Source organism: Chanodichthys erythropterus, chromosome 21 (genome assembly GCF_024489055.1).
Source record: "Chanodichthys erythropterus isolate Z2021 chromosome 21, ASM2448905v1, whole genome shotgun sequence".
In the NCBI taxonomy this organism is placed as follows: domain Eukaryota; kingdom Metazoa; phylum Chordata; class Actinopteri; order Cypriniformes; family Xenocyprididae; genus Chanodichthys; species Chanodichthys erythropterus.
Window position 1 is genome coordinate 20,689,881 of NC_090241.1, and position 22,069 is coordinate 20,711,949.

The 22,069-nt window shown below is 37.1% G+C and overlaps 1 protein-coding gene across 4 annotated transcripts in view; it reads right to left on the reverse strand.

The window, feature by feature from the left end:
- dnajc6 (DnaJ (Hsp40) homolog, subfamily C, member 6) overlaps positions 1–22,069 on the reverse strand; it is a 40,575-nt gene that overhangs the window by 15,240 nt on the left and 3,266 nt on the right. For 3 of the 4 annotated variants that reach the window (XR_010893431.1, XR_010893432.1, XM_067373551.1), the window contains exons 1-7: positions 18,463–18,655; positions 9,421–9,571; positions 7,010–7,059; positions 4,838–4,986; positions 1,736–1,858; positions 941–1,074; positions 479–673 (exon numbers count right to left, since the gene is read on the reverse strand). Coding sequence is in view for 2 of the 4 variants with exons in the window: in XM_067373551.1 (XP_067229652.1) it covers positions 479–673; positions 941–1,074; positions 1,736–1,858; positions 4,838–4,986; positions 7,010–7,059; positions 9,421–9,571; positions 18,463–18,655 (995 nt within the window). In the remaining 2 variants the exon portion in view is untranslated. Of the gene's footprint in view, positions 1–478; positions 674–940; positions 1,075–1,735; positions 1,859–4,837; positions 4,987–7,009; positions 7,060–9,420; positions 9,572–18,462; positions 18,656–22,069 lie in introns of those variants that run through there. The other variant, XM_067373552.1, reaches the window with a different exon arrangement.

Genomic DNA, 22,069 nt, shown 5'->3' on the forward strand with positions numbered 1-22,069 from the left:
GGATTACATACATTCATCTACCTGCTGTTAGTGTATTTTTAATAATACATTTTATTTTTCAGCATGAATTTTTCATTCATAAATATGTTCATCATACAAATAACATGGGGATTTCTTTAAATTTCCATTCAGTAAATTCTTCTTCCTGTCATTCTAATTCAATCTCCAGTGAGGTGTGAAGAATTTACGTTAGAATTTATTCGGCAAATCCGTTTCCAACGCATTAACTCTTTTTCGCACAAGTCAAAAACCACCTTAAGCAAGCTTAAAAACTTTTTTACGAATTAAGGGATTTTTTTTTTCTAAATTTCCATCACTCATTTCTGATGTGATACTAAAAAATGCGCATAAAAATGCAAACATTGCTAATAAGACACTAAGAGCCATATTGGACAGGACAATATATTACTATTCATGACATATAATTTCAGCTATGTTAAATGAACCATTAGCAGAGTATCTATAAGGACATGCTTACCTCATTTTCTCATACTCCTGAGCTGTAGAAAATATCTTGGTCTCACCAATAAGTACGTCACAAAATGGCCGACAGCCACTGCGTTGTTTGTTGAAGCAAGGAACAGGACTCATTGTGACGGCTTTAATGACTAGCGGTTTGGAGTGGGGCACGGTGGGCTTCTCTGAGACTAAACTGCATACATAACCTATGTACCTGAATAAACACACACACACACACACACACACACACACACATATATACAAGACTGTCATACCTTGTTTAATCTAGGACTAGGTTTTGATCAAACATTGCATTCTTAAACTAATATGCAGAGAAATCGACATTTCAAGATAAAAGTAATGTATGCCATACTTTTTATAAGTTCATCATCTACTGTAAGATTATTGTTAAGTATTTATACCTTTCAGTAGTTTCTATCAAAGCTACACTTTGCGAGAGCTTCAATCTGATTGGTCGTACCTCCTATGGGAGGGCCACAGGCCAGATCCAGGCCTCTTGGCGCTGAGAAGATGCATGGCTGGCACCGGGTTGGCAAAAAGGTGGCAGAAACAGAACATGGCACAGACCAGCACGCCCGAAGGAGCTCTGCCATCCTGAAAGAGCAAACGTGTTAGGACAGGCTTGGATAATACTGATGTTTCTTGTTAAGTTCCTCCCTTTCTCTTGTACTTATAGCCCAGTGTTTTAATCTTCACTGTCAGTTGTAGTTTATTATGACCTGTCTTGGATATTCTTGTGAATAAAGCTGAAAATAGATCCTTAACTTTCTCCCCGTCTGAACATTACAATTATATTATATTATATTATATTATATTATATTATATTATATTATATTATATTATATTATATTATATATTAATTTTTGTGATAAATGGTTAATCAATATTTTCAATTTCACAAATAAATAAATAAAACAAACTGTGAATCTTTAACATCTTTCAGGCTTTCTTTTTGTAGTATCATTTTTTATTCAAATCATGCATATTTTGTACCACACAGTTTCATTAAAAAAATACTGATTTGACATACTGTCCTATTTTTAATTAAAGATAACGATGAATGGTGCCAGAAATGTTGTTTTCTTTGTAAGCTTAGTCATATCTCAGAAATGTATATTTTTTATGTCATAATTAGCCTTAAGAAACTCTGGGCCTTTTTGAACATGACTCAAATGTAAATAATGAATCTGATTTAACAGTTAATGCTTAATAACCACAACAGGCAACAGGCTTAAACATCAAAAGACTTCCTTACCGAACAGGTGATCACACACACATTCTTGGGGTTTTGCTTGAGCCAGTTGTACATATTCTTACACACGGCAAATAGGTTGTGAAGACTTGGGGCCTGCCTGGAAGGCCAATTGCATTCTGAAACCTACAGATAAACGAGAAGAAGAAAAAGTGAGAGAGAAGAAGACAGGTGAATAAGAGAGATATACAAATGAATTAAGATTCGGATAATCATGGATAAAATACAAACATTTTTAAAAAGACATATAAGAAAACAATTCCTACAACAACAAGGGATTTGTGTAAGAAGAAAACTTAGAAGAATCATCATATATTACATATATTATTTATATTTAAGCCAAACCTTCATTATAAATAATACATCAATGTTGCTGCACTTTTGTCATTAAAAAAAGAATAACAAGTGATCCCAAAATGATATCTTTTAGAACTATAACAGCAAATAAGTCATGAGATTGAAATAGTTAAATCATGCAGTTAATCTTAGGAGTTATTTAAATTACATGGGAAAAGTTCTGTTTAATATTTAATGAAAAAAGGCCATAAGAGTCAAGACAGCCACTAGTATCATTTCTAGACAGAAATGAGTCTTGTAGAATAAGTAACTCGCACTACACCAGTGTTTCCCAAATCTTTTATGTTCCCCAGAGCACCATCAATAAGGCTTAAGTACCCCTTGACTGACACAAACAGAATTGCATTCCTTTTAACTCATATTTGCATTAAAGGATTAGTTCACTTTAAAATGAAAATTACCCTCAAGCCATCCTAGGTGTATATGACTTTCTTCTTTCTGATTAACATAATCAGAGTTATATTAATAAATATCCTGATGCGTCCATGCTTTATAATGACAGTGAAAGGGACCAACGAGTATGAAGCTGAAGAAAGTGCATTCATCCATCATAAACATACTATAAAAAAACGGCTCTGGGGGGTAAATAAAGGCCTTCTGAAGCAATGCATCTGCGTAAGAAAAATATCCATATTTAACAAGATATAAAGTAAAATATCTAGCTTCCGCCAGACCGCCTTCCCTATTCAACTCACAAAGAAAGTGTAATGCCTCTCGCTTATGTTACGTCCTACGTATCTTTTTATGAAGATTTGCTTTTGACAACAATCAACGCTATGGGTGTGGAAAACAAACTCGCCATTTACCTTCTTCTCTTTTTAATGAGACATTTGGGACCTAATGTATTAACATTTTACACGACTGATTTAATATGGATTGCAATTTAAGCTACAAAGTGAAAATATTAGTAATGGTTGTCCATTTTTTGACATTCCCCATGACATTTTACAGAGGAAGCATGACAAAATGTTGTTGGCCACTTCCCACTATTGAATTTTGTTGTAAATCCTGTTCTGAGCTCTAATACAAATATTTTCATTCAAATAAAATCAATCTGTGATGAAACAGGATGAAAAAAAGAATAGCTATATTCATGTTATGTTCTCTGAAATGTCTTAATAATAGGGGTTGCACAGACTAGTCGACTTTTTAAAGCACTGCCATGATGCTTTAAGCTTGACATTGATAGATGTTGATCATGTGATTTTGACACTGCCTTGCAGGTGAGGAGCCCGGTGGGTCATTGCAGTAAAACAGCAGTGGTACATCAAGTGTGAAGAAATACTTCAATAAAGATGAAGCCTTGCAAAATATGCAAGTCTGTCCTGAAGTATAACAAAAGTACAAGTGCAATGCACACTCATCTGAAAAGGCATCTGCTAATGCTAGCTGAGAAACGATGCAAATCATCTTGACAGCAGTCAATTAGCGACTTCACAAAACGGCCTGCTGTGACAGAGAAGAGACGGCAGCAAATTAGCAATTTGCTGGTGAATTTCATTGTCAAAGACTTTCGACCTTCAGCTGCAGTGCACAATTTTTAGAGAAATACTGCACTTTTTTTTTTAAACCTGGCTAAAAAATGGGACACCATTCCGCAACAGCCGAAGAAGTCAGTGAATATTTATTAACACCACATATTCCCACTATAGAGAAAACCCTGTAGTGGTGGGCCTACGACGAGGACACATTTCCCAGTTTGGCAAAGCTCTGCAAAATCTACTCAGCTGTCCCAGCTACAATTTTTTCACTGGCATGGAATACCATCACCCGACAGCGGGCGAGCCTCCATCCAGCCCACGTCGATTCCCTCACCTTCTTGCATGCAAACCAGGATCGAAAAGCAAAAACTGTGACTGAGTAGGACTGTGACAGTGAGTGGGCTTAGATCTTGCGTGGGTGTTATTAGTATGTTAGACCAACATATGCCAAAATATTTTTGGGAGTTTGTGTTATTGTTGCATTATTACCCTTAAGTTACAACATGTTATGAGCTGTCTGTCAGTATCTGTATAATTTTTTGCAAATAAATTACAAATTGTGGCATGTTGCAAAGCATTCCCATCTCTTTTTATTAATGACGTCATCAGCCATTAGTTAACGTTGACTCGATTCTGATCTCATAACTATCGACTTCAATAAATCTGAGGTCGTTCAACCCCTGCTTAATAACATCTTCTATAATTTTGCTTCTTATGTTTAAATTTTTGACTGGACATCGAATTCTCTTTTATTGGCACAGAGAACATTTGCATTTAATCTATGAATTTCTTGTGCAATATCACATATTTTGATGGAAATTGCATATGGAAATGATGAGGCTATGCATGTTAAAAAAAGGTATATAGCCTACTTTCAGGGTGAAAGCCCCAGATGTTTGAGAGCAGATTGTTTTGACAGTTCAGTGAGCAATGATAGAGAAACTTTCTCTGACAACAACCTAAAGGCAAATTTATTTATAAATGAAATCCAGATGGGTTGTTTAACAAAGGTAAAGTGATTTTCACTCTTTGTATGTTGCAATTTAATTATGTATGAAATTTCCCCCATGAGCTCATACACCATAATTTTCTGCAAATTTTAATAAGAAGTCATGACTTACAGGCAACAAAGACAACATGGAAATCTTTCCAAGTACTTTAATTTGAACACAAGCTCTTAGTACTTTGCCCACTGGCACTTTGATTTGTAAAGTGATCTGGAATGTGAAATTAAAGTATGTAAGGCAATATGACTGATTGCACTCACTCTGTTGGAGAACTTGGCCCCTCGGTAGTTCCTCTGTGACAGGTTGAAAACAGTGTAGTGGTCGGCATGCCCGGAGTCCAGAAATGAACGGATATCCTCTGTGTGGTTCCTGTAGCCCATCTCCACCGCCTCAGCAGGATATGACATCACTGACAGAGTAAACGGACAATTAGAAAAGGATTATAACACTTCTTTCCAGTAAGTCCAGTGTGGCTTATACGAACACTGCATTTAGTGCATAAACACAAACACAATAATATTAGCATCTGATATACTCCAACTCCCTTATAGTAGTGGCCATGATGTACGACGTGGGAAATTGACATCTTCACCCTTTATTCATATATTAGTAAACATTTGTCAAAGATTCTGTAATTAGGGCCCGAGCACCGATGGTGTGAGGACCCTATTGTAATTGCTCGGTCAATTATTCTTCTTCAAAATGAATCACATTTTGAGGGCTTAAACAAACTCGAAAACTCATGAAACTTTGCACATGTGTCAGAAGCGGTGAACATTTACGTCTGATATGGGTTTCAGAATTAGGTGTGGCAAAATGGCTTGATAGCGGCACCTACAAATTTCAATTAAGTGCCCTTCGTGCCATGTTTCAACAACAGGAAATGTCATGTTTTACACTGTGATTAACTCCTCATTGAGATTTAACCACAACAACATCATATTTGGTCAGTCTAATCTTAAGGCCATAGCGATGTTAAATTGCAAAGATCTTGAGTTTTCGTTGAACGGCGTGTCCATGGCGCCCTGACAAATTCTGATGTTTTGCCATGAAACAGGAAGCTGTTGTAAGTCAGGCATACAATGATAAGTCCTGGCCTGAAGACATCTACATGCAAATATTCAGTTAGTCATAGCGCCACCTGTTGGCAACAGGAAATGGCATGCTTTACACTGTAATTCACTCCCTGAAACACATTTAAATATGCATGATGTACTAAACAAGCTAGAAACACGTTAAATCATTCAACACTTGGCTAAGTGCTAATGTGTGCGATTAACGCCACAAAACAGGAAGTTGTTGTAACTCAGCATACAATGTCCAATTTGCCCCAAACTTCACGTGTTTGAGAAGAGTCCTGCCCTGAACACATCTACATGACAATATTCAGTTAAAGTAATAGCGCCACCCACCAGCAACAGGAAGTGACAGTTTACCACCGTGATGCACTACTAGCAACATACTAAAATATGCAATTGAGTACTAAACATGCTACAAACATACTAACACATGCTAGCAACACTTAGCTGAGTGCTAAAGCATGTTATTATCATCATGAAATAGGAAGTTGTTGTAACTCAAGCATACAATGTCCAATCTGCCTCAAACTTCACATGTTTGATAAATGCCCTGGCCTGAAGACATCTACACACCAAAATTTAGTCATAGTCATAGCACCACCAGCAGGAAGTGTGACAAATACAAATTACATCAAATGCATATTGCCCACCAGGTGGTGGTGGCATAGGTGCGAGGGCCCTTATATCGCTGCTTGCAGCTTTAATTCTTTGTTGAGCTTGGAGTCAGTTGTTTTATTTGTGATAACGCAATGAAACATGACAAATTGTGCGGACATAATTTTTGGCCAGGCTATCATAAAAAGAAATTATGAACACATGCAAAAACAAGAGAGAACCAAAGAAATATTAATAACTGATTCTGTTGTGTGATATATGCTTTTTCCTGTGAGCTATTTGTTTTTCTATGCATTTTTTGCATAGTAAAATCAAACCTGTAGCTGTAGTTAGCATTTTTTTTTTTTTTGCCAAATAATTTTGTCATATAAACACCTTAAACAAGTTTCATGTAATTAAATTTAATTTAAAATATTTAAAAAATATAAAATATTTTCCTCATATTTTTCTGGTTTAATTGAACTTCTACGGTCATCAAAAACATATATCTGGATCACTTTTGGCCATACAGACCAAAGTCATGAGAGTGAGAAATAAGCAAATAAATTCAACTAGCAGACTGATTATATAATAACAGTTAAAACAGAGGATACGCATGTCCACTCATATGTGATACATTTAAATCCATCCATGTGTGAAACAATGAATGCACTAACAAAAATACCTTGGAGTAAATGCAGATACCATGGTACACAAACATGGTCAACATTCACTATCACAGAATTATTTCTTACTCACCGATAATGCGTGAGGTGATGTAGGCAATGTCCAACTCTCCTTTTGTATATCTAAATTGTACAAAAGAGCACATATAACCTCAGTATAGACAGCATAACATATTCATATCCATTTTGAAGGCATAACGTTTAATATTTTTTCTTTATTTCACAAAATTATTCTGATGTCCTTAATAAAAATGGTATAATTCTTATCTATCAATACATTATGGTAAAGTTACAAGTTATAACCCATTTTACTGAAAAGTTTAATTAAAAAGTATAATTTTGGTAATGATAAATGTAGGGCTGTCAAACGATTAATCGCATACAAAATAAAAGTTTGAGTTTGTATAATATATGTGTGAGTAATGTGTGCAATTAATATGTATATATAAATACACACAAATTAATGTATATATTTAAGAGAAATATGTTATTTATGTACAAAAAATGTATTTATATATAATACAAATTATCTAAAAATATAAATAAATACATATACTTGTAAATATTTCTCAAATATATACATGGATGTGTTTGTATTTATATATACATAATAATTACACACAGTACAAACACATGTATTAGGCAAACTCAAACTTTTATTTTGTATGCCATTAATCGTGATTAATCGTTTGACAGCCCTAGATAAATGCATCTTGTACTTATATACTGTACACGCACACTAATGTTCAAAAGTTTAGGGTCATTAAGAAAAAAAAAATCCAATAAATGCCATTTTATTTTCATCAAAAAGTCTAATAATAAGTAACACAACTGTTTTCAGGATTAATACTAATAAGAAATACATATTAGAATGATTTCTGAAGGATCATGTGACACTGAAGACTAAAGAAAATTCAGCTTTGCCATCACAGGCATAATATATATATACATATATACAGAATTAAGAATAATCAGTTACATTATTCTAAAACAGTTAGAATAATAATAATATTTCACAAAATAATCAAATAAATGTATCTTTGTTGAGCATAAGCGACTTCTTTCAAAAAGATTACAAAATCTTACTGACCCCAAACTTTTGACAGAAGTGTATATTAATTTCTTTGAGTCACCTAACAGTATTCTAGACATAGAGGACCACATTACACAACATCCAAATCACCTCAGTAATCTGCTGAAGCGTGAAATCCCTCTAATCAGATCATATGTAAACAAGCTACTATTCTAAGCCTCTGTGCAAGAGGTGAATGAAATATACTAGTAGTTTATATTGTGTGTGTGTGAGTGTTTGTGCAGTGGTCTGTATGTGTGTGTGGGTTTCATTCACTCTTTGAACAGTAATGTAAAATAGCAGCTTGTTTAATCATTATCAATGTATGTGTGTGTGTGTGTGTGTGTGTGTGTGTGTGTGTGTGTGTGTGTGTGTAAAAAGCACACAGAGTTGGAGAGAACTGATAATTTAAATATTTGAATTTAGCAAGGTTACTATGCAGTACATTTTCATATCCCAATTATGTTTTAATATGCTGGACAAAATATTAATATCACATATCATGAAATGTTAATAGCGATATTTTTGGTTACCTAATAAAACATTTAATTTTCACTGAGTTCACTTAAGAGCACCCTAAGTAACCTGGTGGATCTGATCTGCTTCTGGGTCAGTCAGGAGTAAAATGCTACATTACATAAGAGCTTTGTGCTATGTCTACCCATTAGTGTTGAATGCTTTCCTTTCAGCTGAGCGATAAACACACATGAATAGTTCAAAAGTTCTGGAAGCTCAGCTATCCCATGCATCACCAGAGTATTCTCTGGATAACTGCACATCAGCTGGGTCACAAAACCGTGACAAAGAGTAAACATTGGTTCCCTGCTGAACCAGCAGCTTTCTGTCTAAGGTCTATTATGCAGTTGATGATAGTGATGATGGTTATGAATGTATTGTGCCATTAACATGAAGATAGACACATCATTGGTCATTGTGCATAGTACTTGAGATACATATGTGAAGTATAACCTTACATAATTATACATTTAGAATAAAAAAATCTCAGTCAATCTCAGAGAGAGCAGAAGCCATGTTGTAACGAACCATCACTGTGTGAGCGCCCGTATCTATTCTCATGCCAATACTAACACACACGTACCTAAACAGAATCAATATATTGTGAAATCTTGATTTATTAATAGTAACATTCGTTACACAAAATTAGGTCAACAGGTACTCTATTGAAAGACCCTGACTCTGTTTTCTCTGAATTCTTACACATGAACACAAGTGCAAACATGCACAAATTTGTTTTTCTATCATGGTGGAGAATTTTAATGGACTTCTGTTTTTATATTGAGCAACAGTGTTTGGTATATTTAACAAGCTGTTTTCTAAATTAGGACAATGAAGATAATTCCTTGTGGGTACAAAAAACTGAACCTACACACAAATAAACCATGAGGACTTACGTGGCCACTTGGTTCATAACCTTAGTAGAGGTGTCTTTGATGGTGTCTTTGAGGTTGTCCTTGATGTTGCTGAAGAACTTTCCAGCACCTCCTTTCACCATATCCAGAAGTCCCCCTCCATAGTTTCCATCCATATCTGGAGACGGAGGGCCTTCAAATGAGCAGAATTTCATATCTTACAACACACATGCAGACGGGACACCACAAACACACATTTTACATGCCATGACTAGTGATGGACTGGTATATTGATACATACCCTATTCAAAAGTTGTGCTGCTTAATATTTTTGTGGAAACCTTTGTGATTTTTTTTTTATTTTGATGAATATAAAGTTCAAAAGAACATACTTCATTTGAAATAGAAATCTGTTGTAATAACATAAAAGTCTTCATTGTCACTTTTTTTGAACAATTTAATGCATCCTTTCTGAATAAAATATTACAGTGGGTACGGAAAGTATTCAGACCCCCTTAAATTTTTCACTCTGTTATATTGCAGCCATTTGCTAAGATCATTTAAGTAAATTTTTTTTCCTCATTAATGTACACACAGCACCCCATATTGAGAGAAAAACACAGAATTGTTGACATTTTTGCATATTTATTAAAAGAAAAATGGAAATATCACATGGTCCTAAGTATTCAGACCCTTTGCTGTGACACTCATATATTTAACTCAGGTGCTGTCCATTTCTTCTGATCATCCTTGAGATGGTTCTACACCTTCATTTGAGTCCAGCTGTGTTTGATAATACTAATTGGACTTGATTAGGAAAGCCACACACCTGTCTATATAAGACCTTACAGCTCACAGTGCATGTCAGAGCAAATGAGAATCATGAGGTCAAAGGATCTGCCAGAAGATCTCAGAGACAGAATTATGGCAAGGCACAGATCTGGCCAAGGTTACAAAAAAAGTCTGCTGCACTTAAGGTTCCTAAGAGCACAGTGGCCTCCATAATCCTTAAATAGAAGATGTTTGGGATGACCAGAACCCTTCCTAGAGCTGGCCGTCCGGCCAAACCGAGCTATCGGGGGAGAAGAGCCTTGGTGAGAGAGGTAAAGAAGAACCCAAAGATCACTGTGGCTGAGCTCCAGAGATGCAGTCGGGAGATGGGAGAAAGTTGTAGAAAGTCAACCATCACTGCAGCCCTCCACCATCGGGGCTTTATGGCAGAGTGGCCTGACCGAAGCCTCTCCTCAGTGCAAGACACATGAAAGCCTGCATGGAGTTTGTTAAAAAACACCTGAAGGACTCCAAGATGGTGATAAATAAGATTCTCTGGTCTGATGAGAACAAGATAGAACTTTTTGGCTTTAATTCTAGGCAGTATGTGTGGAGAAAACCAGGCACTGAAAACCTTCTCCAGAGTGCTCAGGACCTCAGACTGGGCCGAAGGTTTACCTTTCAACAAGACAATGACCCTAAGCACACAGCTAAAATAACTTAGGAGTGGCTTCACAACAACTCTGTGACTGTTCTTGAATGGCCCAGCCAGAGCCCTGACTTAAACCCAATTGAGCATCTCTGGAGAGACCTAAAAATGGCTGTTTAACATCCAACCTGACAGAACTGGAGAGGATCTGCAAGGAGGAATGGCAGAGGATCCCCAAATCCAGGTGTGAAAAACTTGCATCTTTCCCAAAAAGACTCATGGCTGTATTAGATCAAAAGGGTGCTTCTGCTAAATACTGAGCAAAGGGTCTGAATAATTAGGACCATGTGATATTTCAGTTTTTCTTTTTTAATAAATCTGCAAAAATGTCAACAATTTTGTGTTTTTCTCTCAATATGGGGTGCTGTGTGTACATTATTGAGGAAAAAAATGAACATAAATGATTTTAGCAAATGGCTGCAATATAACAAAGGGTGAAAAAATTAAGGGGGTCTGAATACTTTCCGTACCCACTGTAATTTCTTTAAGAAAAAATCTTAATGAACCCAAACTTTTGAATGGTAGTGTAAAAACTCAGCTAAACACTAGTCATGACTACACATATTTTCATGCTTGTACAATGACTAGCATGCAGTCTACCATGAAAACAATGTACATCTATATCAAACATGCAGCATCTAATGGCAGATGTCTAATGCTGCAGTGGCACTGATCACCAAGGAAACTCAATATCAAATCATGTGCTAAATGTGCTTATCTGAAGATTTAGTTTCCCTTGTAAATATAGTTACTATATGCTCAAAACCAAAGCCGATCCACCACTTTCTCTTCTAAACCAGGAACTTTCACAAATGCATTATATGAAACACCTCATAAATAGGCTAATCAATTATAAATGCTACTGTATGTACAGATGCCTCTTGAGCCAAATGTGCATTAGATGATGATGGTACAAAGTTGAGTGTAAGTAAATGGAAAAATGAAACAGACTTCAGGAAATGGAGAAAACATTGAGCATCTGGCGTATATGTGAGAGTGAGTCAGTGTTGTATGTCCATGACATTAGACCACACCCAAATCAAAAATCTGACTCAGCCACCTCCCACTCAGCTACAGATATCACCTCCTCATGCGCTCACACACATACACAAAGCTGTATTAAAAACAAGTCTGGCAATTCTCATCAGTAAGCAGACAGGCTACAATATTGGGTGGTCAAACAATGTCATGCATCAGCATTCTAATACATACAGTGCCTACCACGCAACCCTAAGTCCCTAAGCTAGTTTATGTACTATAGAAGTTAGACATGAGCATGACTGAGGTCAAATGTTCACTGGCATTCAGGGTTTTATGAAACTATGGCCTACAAGTATAATATGTACAACAAATATAGAATTTTTGTCTATTTTTAATTTGCCAGTGAAAATAGTTCCAAATAAAGCCAAAGTAGAATCAAAATTTAAATGATTTGTTTGAATAAATGAATTGTTTTGTTTATGAATGAATCATTGTTTTTGAATTAATCCCTTGAGCAAATGATTCAATGACTCACTCATAAAGTTTCTTGTCACCACCTACTGGTGTAACGATAAAACCATGTACTTTCTTTGAACAAGTCATCCAATCTAGCAGTACGAGGAACTGCTGGAAGTTATGGCCTGTGCTACAGAGAGATTAGATCTCCCTTGGAAGCGCGAGACGCTGCAGATCGCTCACAGACGAGCATTTTTTAATCTGGCCGTAAATATGCAGCTCCTGTGAGTCTTCCGTTTCTCCCGGACCTTTACAGGTGGAGAGTGCCTACCGTGCCTTCCCATATCCGCACCTCAAACTTTGGGGGATCCTGGGCCCTCTCAGTCTCTGGACAACAGACAGGCCCAGAGGAAGAGTGTTGCCAGGTTGGGGAAAACAGCCTCCCCAACCTGGGGTCTACTTAAGCAGCAGTTTCCTCATGTACACTGGAAATTGTTAATATGGTCGAGCTTGGGCCTCCCCCTTGGTGTATGTAAGTAGGTCCTCTGCTCCCATTAGAGAGCTTGAGATGATCACCAGACTACAGGGGATACCATGGAGGGTACCCACTCCATTATTGGGATACCTCTTTTGTTGGACCTCCACGCTCTGTTCCGGCTCCTAGTGGGCTAAGTTACCCTTCCTCTTAGAGTCTATTGTCCCTGGTTTTAGACTATTCTAATCTGGGGATAACTGTCTTGGGTGAGCATTGGACTCCTTTCAATTAGAGGGTCTTTCTGCTGAGTCCTCAGCTCCCCAGAAAACCCATCTCTGGCCCTGGTGAGAATTAGCTTTTTGCCTAAGCTTGCATCCCTTCTCACTGGTTGAGCATTCCTTTTCAGACTGTGCAAGATGCTGACCCTAGGTCAGGCAGGGTGGAGCATTTCAATACAAAATGCTCCCCTGTGGCATTTAGGGGTTGTACCAGATCTCTCTATATTTGTATATTTGCCTCCCCCTTTGCGTGTTTCTAAGCAGGCTAGCTTTCTTAAGTATTCCTAAAGCTGTGGCCATCTCCTCACTGGCTGGGTCTTTTAAGCAGACAGTCCCTTTAGGAGATTTACCGAGGTCTAAGCTGTCTCCCCCTGTTAGCGGGTCCTTAAGCAGACAACTCCCTTAGGTTATGAGTGACAAGCAAGGAAACCTTTGTTTCCTGTGCTAGTTTCCCTTAAATATACTGTCTGGCTCTGAGGCTAGCATTAACAGACCTTTTAACTCTGTCTGTCTAAAGTAGAAGGATTTGGAGCTTGGGTTGTGGCTGTAAGCAATTATGTCACTGACAGTTCCGTGGACCTGAGTAATGGAATCTGACTCCGGCACGCAAGTCCGTTGAGTTTTGTAATGTGCTTGCCACAGCCATTTTGGCAATCATTCCCTCGGCATGGCAGCGTGGGCATTTGCTCCCCAAAGTGTCCTCTAGAGGGCCAATGTCATTGGCAAATGACATTGTCACGTTTTTACACGTGCTTCAGACACCAGTCACACTGAAGCTGTTCCCCAGTGTCCTCTAGTCTTAGACAGGTGAGCAACTGTTTGGATACTTCTATCGACAGAAAACGAATTACCGCGAGTAACATGTTTGAGAGTCAGCTGATGCAAGCTTGACAAACGTGAGCTGCCAGAACTAACGCTACGCTTGATTTGGAGTAACAGTAATATAGCATTTTCTCCACCATACAATATATTTTAAAATAAATCGCATGCCATTCAGCAACACAAGTTATCCAGCTTTTATTATTATGATGTTCTAACATTGATCTAGCTAACTGCAATGTGCAACAAGTGTCGCATAGCAGCCACCAAGCAAATGCGTAGAGTAATGGTAACATAACTTTCAACAGACCCAAATGTATTTTTGTATGATTGTTTTGACCAAGTAAAACAGTGATGTGTTACATCACAATTTTAATTAGTAAAGTTAAACTTAAGTGTAGTAATTAAGCACTCATGACTGTTTTATTAGAATGAAATAAAACACTGTGAATTTAAGTGAACAAACGTAACTGTAACAAAGTTCAAGTTCAGGGAAGGAGGAGGCAGACGTTAAATGTAACTTAACATAAACAACTAAACACAAGGAACGGCAGTGGCTGACTGCGGCACATATGCATAATAACATGTAAATATCAGCAAAATAATTCAAAAAACAGCAACGTAAAATGTCCCCGGCCCCATCCTGCTTCATACCACAGTAATGTTAATGAAACTATAATACATTAGCTCATCCATGAACATGATTTCTGCTTGAGTCCAATCGGATTGTTTATCATCGGGTGTGGAGGTGAAGACGACAACTCCCATGATTTCACGCTCAGGCCATCCTTAAATATTTTGGTTTGCAGTAACAGTAAAAAAAAAAAAAAAGTAAAATTTTGGTGATGGTGATTACGTAGGTATGAATTTAAACAAATTAGCATATTGTGTCGCGCCACTGACTGGGTCTTTCAACCTGTGCCTTCGGGGGCAGCCGTGTTTCCACTGTCGGGCCTAAAGCGGGCATGCTAGTGTGTGCCAGGACCAGTCGCATTTCCACTGTCACTTCCGGGGCTTGATCGTGCCTCATCAGGGCTTCCTCGGGGCCAACGGCCCGGGTTTGAGGAGGGAGTGGTTACGAACAAAGGCGGAGTTTATTTGTGTGTGGAGACGGAGGCGCCGATGATTGCATGTAGGTTATCAGCTAACACCAGCATTAAAGACTTTTAAAATCATTTTAGCTCAAAACTCACTTTCAGACAGCAGCAAGTGTTTTAAATAACTTGTTGGTGATCCGATGTGGATTCTGATCACCAAGACTATGCGCGCTATTACCATAGTAAACATGGTAAATACGACGGCTTGAAGAAATCAGACAAATATATATATACGTAGGTTATCACAATCATGTAATTATTTTATCTGTCAGCACGTTTCGTCTCTTAACGGATTGAGACGAAGCAAACGCACCGCCATAGTGTGACATCTGTTAACCAATAGTGTAAACATAGATGATGTCACAGGTTTTTATTTAAAAGAAAGAACGTAGCCTTCGTTTGTATGTAGGCCTAGGCTATTTATATATTTACAATACTTACTAAAATATAATTAATATTATTTTATTGCTTTTGTATTAGTTGTTTGAAGAGTAAAAAAATAAATAAATAATTGGTTTCAGTTTCTGTTTCTAGGCCTTTTAATTTGTATGTTCTGTGTTTACTTGCATTCTCCTGCTCCAGTGTTCCGTTTCTAGTCATATTCTTCGCTATTTTGTTAAATAAAAGTTAAAGCTGCAATCTCATTCATCCTTGACTTACCCTGCTGTGACATCCATACAGTAATTTACAGACATTTCTGTTCATTTAAGATCACTTCTTTGCAGCCGAACACATGTGCACTTACACTCAGAATAAACGTCTTTCATTCTAAAGAGCTGCAGACTTTAGAGAAGGCTAAGTGAGTAGTGTCAAATGTGCTGAGGGGGAAACATTCTGTGGGGGAAATAGTTCTCACAGGGATCAGAAACATATGATTAGAATTAACATGTCTTCTGTATGTGCCTGTGCTTTTTTACATTTTGCCTCATTCTTAGATGTGACATTATAGGCAGCAGGCTAGGAAAAAGTCTCGTTTACGCGTGTAATAACATCCAAAAAAAGTGGGCACATAAAAAAATCTACTGTACTAAAATGAAATATCAGTGAAATGTTGCTTGCACATATATATAATTTTAATTAAAGTCAAATATGCATGTCATTTTGAATTGCTGTCAATGGAAGAATATGCTTTTAGAACTAACACTCTATATAATGTGAATATTTTTGACAGTGAGTTAACAGTGAAAAACATTGTCAGCACTTTTCTGCCTCCAACTTGTTGTTGTAGCTAGAAGAGCAGGGTGGCCTGGCAATGTTTTAGTAGTGGGCCCAGCCAGAGAGTGGGCTTCCTGTCAGACTTGCCATTAAGGTACAGAGGATCTCTATACTGAGTGAACAAATATGCAGGAGCGTAGTTGACTTCAAAGTCCAAGGCTGCCCTTCTCACAGAGCACAGAGTCTCTGAACTCCTACTAATGTCCCTTTAATCGCACAAAGAGCACAAGAGTGCTTGTATGTGTGTGTCAGAGAGAGAGGGGGCCGTCCTGACCACAAAGATCAGATCAGTGGATTTGTAATATAAAAGAATGGGTTCCTAACACATTTGCTCTTTTATTCTCTGTCACCATCACAATCCTCCTTTCTTTTGTTCCTTTAATTCAGCAGAACTGAGCCACAGAGGCTCTGTGATGTGCAGCCCCCTGTGTGTTGGTGTGTATAATTGTGTGCTTGTGTGTCTTGTTACAAGACCCGACTGGCTTTTCAATTATAGATCAGCTACAGGCTCATACAAAGCTACTGTCTTTTAAAGCAGCAATTTAAAACGTTCAAAATTCCTTCATAAATTTCAAAGTGAATAATTACGAAACTAAATGAACAGAGGTTTGATCAAGGTCAGTATTTTCTCTAAAATTAGCTTATATTAGAATCTCACTCTAATTGCACTGCATGTGACTAGGCTTCATGCTGAAAACATGGCCACTGCAATGAAGCAGCCATAGAATCAACAACCCAGCAATGCCTTACAACACTCCCACAACGTTACAGTAAGCTGCCTTATGATGAAAACTATACTGTTTTAATTCATTGTAAGTGACCTGCCAGAACTGTCTTTTCAATAAAGACATAAGAAGCAAGCAATTGGTTAACCATGCCATGTATGAAAAGAAAACATATTTTAAATGAGGTTTTACAGTAAAATATTATAAAATAAAAATATATTTAACAAAGCAATATGCATTCGTTTAAGGTAAAACATTTTGAAATATATATTTCATATAGAGGAAAAAGTATTGCCTTATAATTAATGGGGAAAGGTGCTTTCCTTGCACAATCCATCACATTTGTTTAAATATAATTTTTTTTAAGGTTGTGTTTCTTCCATTATATCATCAGTTATATTGTGAGAGTAAACGTTTTATAATAATTTAATAATTATCTGAATTATTTATTTGGTGCTATTTAGTATTTTTTAATTGACTGTGGTAAACTGAAAGGCAACCTTTGATCAACTTGTTTAAATCACGATCAATGTGTTGTTATCAGTACAATTTAAAGCAATTAACAGATTTTAATAGCTAAAATACACTGAAAGGTGATGAATTTTAAGTGATTTTAACCTAAATACATTACTTCACAATAATAATACCAACAATAATATCATAAAAACATTTTTTTTATTGCTTAAATCAATTAAATAGCTCTTTAAGATGACAAATGCAGATCACCACTTTTTGCAGTGTATGTTAACATTATGTAATTTAATATACAGTTATGTAGGAACCGTAAAATATATAGTGACAAAAAGTGCCGTCCTGTAATGCTTGTAGACTCTTCACTGTTTTAATGGTTAAGTTCTGGCAAGCACAGCTTTCATTTTTTTCTTTACTGAATATTTAACTACAACAACAACAACAAAAAAACAATGTGAGTGTAGGCCATATAAATTCTCTTTTCCTCACACATCCAAAAACACCAGACCGAAGCAGACACCAGCTGGGAATAAAAGCACCTGACACTAGCTCTTCCTCATGTCTCAGTCCTGAAGGCCACCTTTCATCCCAGATCACTGCAGTAAAACGGGAGCAATCCCAGTATTGTAATACAGACATCCAAACACTTTTTTTTAGGTATTGCAATCCTAGTCCATATAAAACTACATGCAAGAAGCCCAACTACATGCACGTCCAAAGAAAACTGTATAACTGCATAGCACACCAATGCATCAGGCAACAACAAGCGTCATTTATGCAGATATATCTAGTTCACAAAACTCGAATTTCAATAGCTAATCTGTCAACTAACAATCAAAGTAGTTACTGTAGCTTCCAATACGCCAGCTCTGTGACTTTGATCAATTGTCATGACACAGCACACGAACAGACGACACGAAGCACATGCTTCCGGCGGATATCGACAACTAATATTTAATCTACCACAGAGGATTCATACATGAAATCAGCATGACTTGAAAACAAACACAAAACAGGTTGTCTGATGCGTATCAAATGAAGGAGCGGCTGGCCTGCAAGCGCCATCCGGTCGACGCGGTTTTCATACCTGAGCTGTCCATGGTGCTGTAGTCGTCCTGTCGCGCGGGGCCTGTCTTAACGCTGCCGAGGGTCACTGCCGTCAAACCGCTGCCGCCGCCGCTTCGTCCCCCGGTGCAGAAGTCTCCGCTGCTATCGACCAGCTGCAAAGATTCGTAGCCATCATAACTGCTCTTTTTCTTGTAGCCACCTAGCAGGCTCATGAGCACAACTGGGAATCACATAGACGTACGACAACGACGATTTCAAGAGACTAGGGGAATGCACATGTTCTGTATTGGAGCTCGGAGGGTGGGAATAATGTGCTTTCCAGCAGGCTGCCCCGCTACATACGGCCGCTAGCTGCAGGAGAGAAGAGGGCGGTGTGTCATCAAGCGCCGCATTTACTACACTGCACACACACAGAGCCAGCAGCCAATCAATGCAGCCAGTTAGCAGCCCACTCTGCACCCTCAATCCACATCCAGTGCCTGTTTTATACCTCATTATTTTAATGAGATACATTTATAATAAATTACTAAATGATTGATGATATTATCAAACATTGACAGATCATAGGTTCATTATAGTTCAAATGACAAGAAAAGAAAAAAGAAATGATATTGTGCATTTCTACATTATTTTTAGCTGATTTTATTTTTTAATTATTGTATTACATTTTTATAACATTATTATAAATGTGTTCACTATTACTGTATTGCAGTAATGTGACTCATCATTGAGAATAAAATAAATAAATACATTTAAAAAGTCCATACACATTCTAGACTATTTAGGAGGGAAAATGTGCTGTCATGAAAACAATAAAATAAAAAAGTGTAATGAAAATTACACATTACAAAATTACACTGTGTCAAAAAAAAAAAAAAAAAAAAAATACACAATCGTTTGAAATTTCACTTTCAAATGAAAATGACCCCAAGCCATCCTAGGTGTATATGACTTTCTTCTTTCTGATGAACACAATCTGAGATATATTAATAAATATCCTGATGCATCTGAGCTTTATTATGGCAGTGAGCGGGATCAACGCATATGAAAGAAGAAGAAAGTGCTTCCATCCACATCCATCTATCATAAACATACGCCACACGGCTCCAGGGGGTTAATAAAGGCCTTCTGAAGTGAAATGATGCATTTGTGTAAACAAAAGTGTCCATATTTAGAGGTGCCCTAGAACTTTTTTTTTTAAAAGATGTAATATAAGTCTAAGGTGTCCCCTGAATGTGTCTGTGAAGTTTCAGCTCAAAATACCCCATAGATTTTTTTTAAATTCATTTTTTTAACTGCCTATTTTGGGGCATCATTATAAATGAGCCGATTCAGGGTGTGTGGACCTTTAAATCTGGTGCTCCACGCCCCTAGAGCTCGCGCTTGCTTAAACAACATAAAAAAAGTTCAAACAGCTAATATAACCCTCAAAATGGATCTTTACAAAGTGTCCGTCATGCAGCATGTCTAATCGCGTAAGTACAGTGTTTATTTTGATGTTTACATTGATTCTGAATGAGTTTGAGGCTGTGCTCTGTGGCTAATGGGCTAATGCTACACTGTTGGAGAGATTTATAAAGAATGAAGTTGTGTTTATGAATTATACAGACTGCAAGTGTTTAAAAATGAAAATAACGACGGCTCTTGTCTCCATGAATACAGTAATAAACGATGGTAACTTTAACCACATTTAACAGTACATTAGCAACATACTAACGAAACATTTAGAAAGACAGTTTACAAATATCACTAAAAATATCATGGATCATGTCAGTTATTATCGCTCCATCTGCCATTTTTTGCTATTGTTCTTGCTTGCTTACCTAGTCTGTTGATTCGGCTGTGCACAGATCCAAATGTTAACTGGATGCCCTTGTCTAATGTCTTTCATAATGTTGGGAACATGGGCTGGCATATGCAAATATTGGGGCGTACACCCCGACTGTTACGTAACAGTCGGTGTTATGTTGAGATTCGCCTGTTCTTCTGAGGTCTTTTAAACAAATTAGATTTATATAAGAAGGAGGAAACAATGGAGTTTGAGACTCACTGTATGTCATTTCCATGTATGGAACTCTTGTTATTTAACTATGCCGAGGTAAATAAAATTTTTGAATCTAGGGCACCTTTAACAAGTTATGAAGTAAAATATCTAGCTTCCGCCAGACCGCCTTCCGTATTGAACTTACGAAAAAACAGAACTGGGGTAAGGTCAGTTAAGCTTTTTCCATAAGTTGAATAGGGAAGGCGTAGGACGTAGCATATGCTTTTTAACCTGCGAGAGTTTTAAACTTTCTTTGTAAATTAAATACAGAAGGTGGTCTGGCGAAAGCTAGATATTTTACTTCATAACTTGTTAAATATGGATTTTGTTTTTTTTTACACAAATGCATTGCTTCACTTCAGAAGGCCTTTATTAACCCCCCGGAGCTGTGTGGAGTATGTTTATGATAGATGGATGTGGATGGAGGCACTTTCTTCAACTCATACTCATTGATCCCACTCACATGCCATTATAAAGCTCAGATGCATCAGGATATTTATTAATATATCTCTGATTGTGTTTATCTGAAAGAAGAAAGTCATATACCCCTAGGATGGCTTGATGGTGAGTAAAACTAATTTACATTTGAAAGTGAACTAATCCTTTAATACTGTATTTCTAAAAAGGCTCACACAGAATTTGAAAATGCATAAATGTCAATAAATCCCTCCTTGCCTATTTGTTTATTAACTATTGTTAACTATTGTATACATTGTTATTTTTGGTTTGTTAACTAATTTGACTAATATTGTCATGCTTTCATGATTTTAACTCCATTTAACACTGTCCAGTCCACAGAAATCTGCCGAATTCCCCTCAAAATCAGCAAAGAAATATTTTCACCAGCTTGTTCTTGCTTTGCGTACAAATAAACATTTCAAAACAATTAATTTCTAAAAACTGAAGGCTGTGAGATCTGATAATACAGGCATGTATATTTAGTATGTAAAAGGTTAAATCTCTCTTTCCCATTAAAGACCAACTTTTATGGCTGTTTAGTTCAAACCTAAATTTGCCTTGGCTGTATCATGTGGACTGCAAATAGATGTTGCAGTTATTGAGTGGGCTTTGCATTGTTTTCTGTGCACAAAAATAAGTTTTTATGGCTTTATTGTCTATGGGTAACCCTGATATAGCGTTGAGTGCTTTGCCAGTGGAAGTCAGGCCATCCAAGACTTCCTCTCAGGAAGGATGATTTATCTCTAATTGAGCTACTTGATGCTTCCCTTCATGCAGCCCCCTTGCTTGGCAGCCACTGGGGCTACATGCTTTCTCATAAGAGAGCTGGAGCCTGGGCAACCCTTTGAGAAGAGTGAGACTGAGAACACAGCATGTAGGAAGTGTCACTGAAAGAAAGGCTCTAGTTGCTGTCTGCCATTAATTACCAATTTAACGCCAACTCCAATTCATTTGTTTACCTTTACCGTTATAAAAGCGATCAATAAAAGTGACCCAGGGTCAGCTGGAGGACACCATTGGACACCTGAAATACAAATTTTTAGAAATACAGAAATATATGATGGTACTGCTGGAATCTCATAAGGACCATTTGAAGGGCAAGAGCATGGCAATGTCATTATTT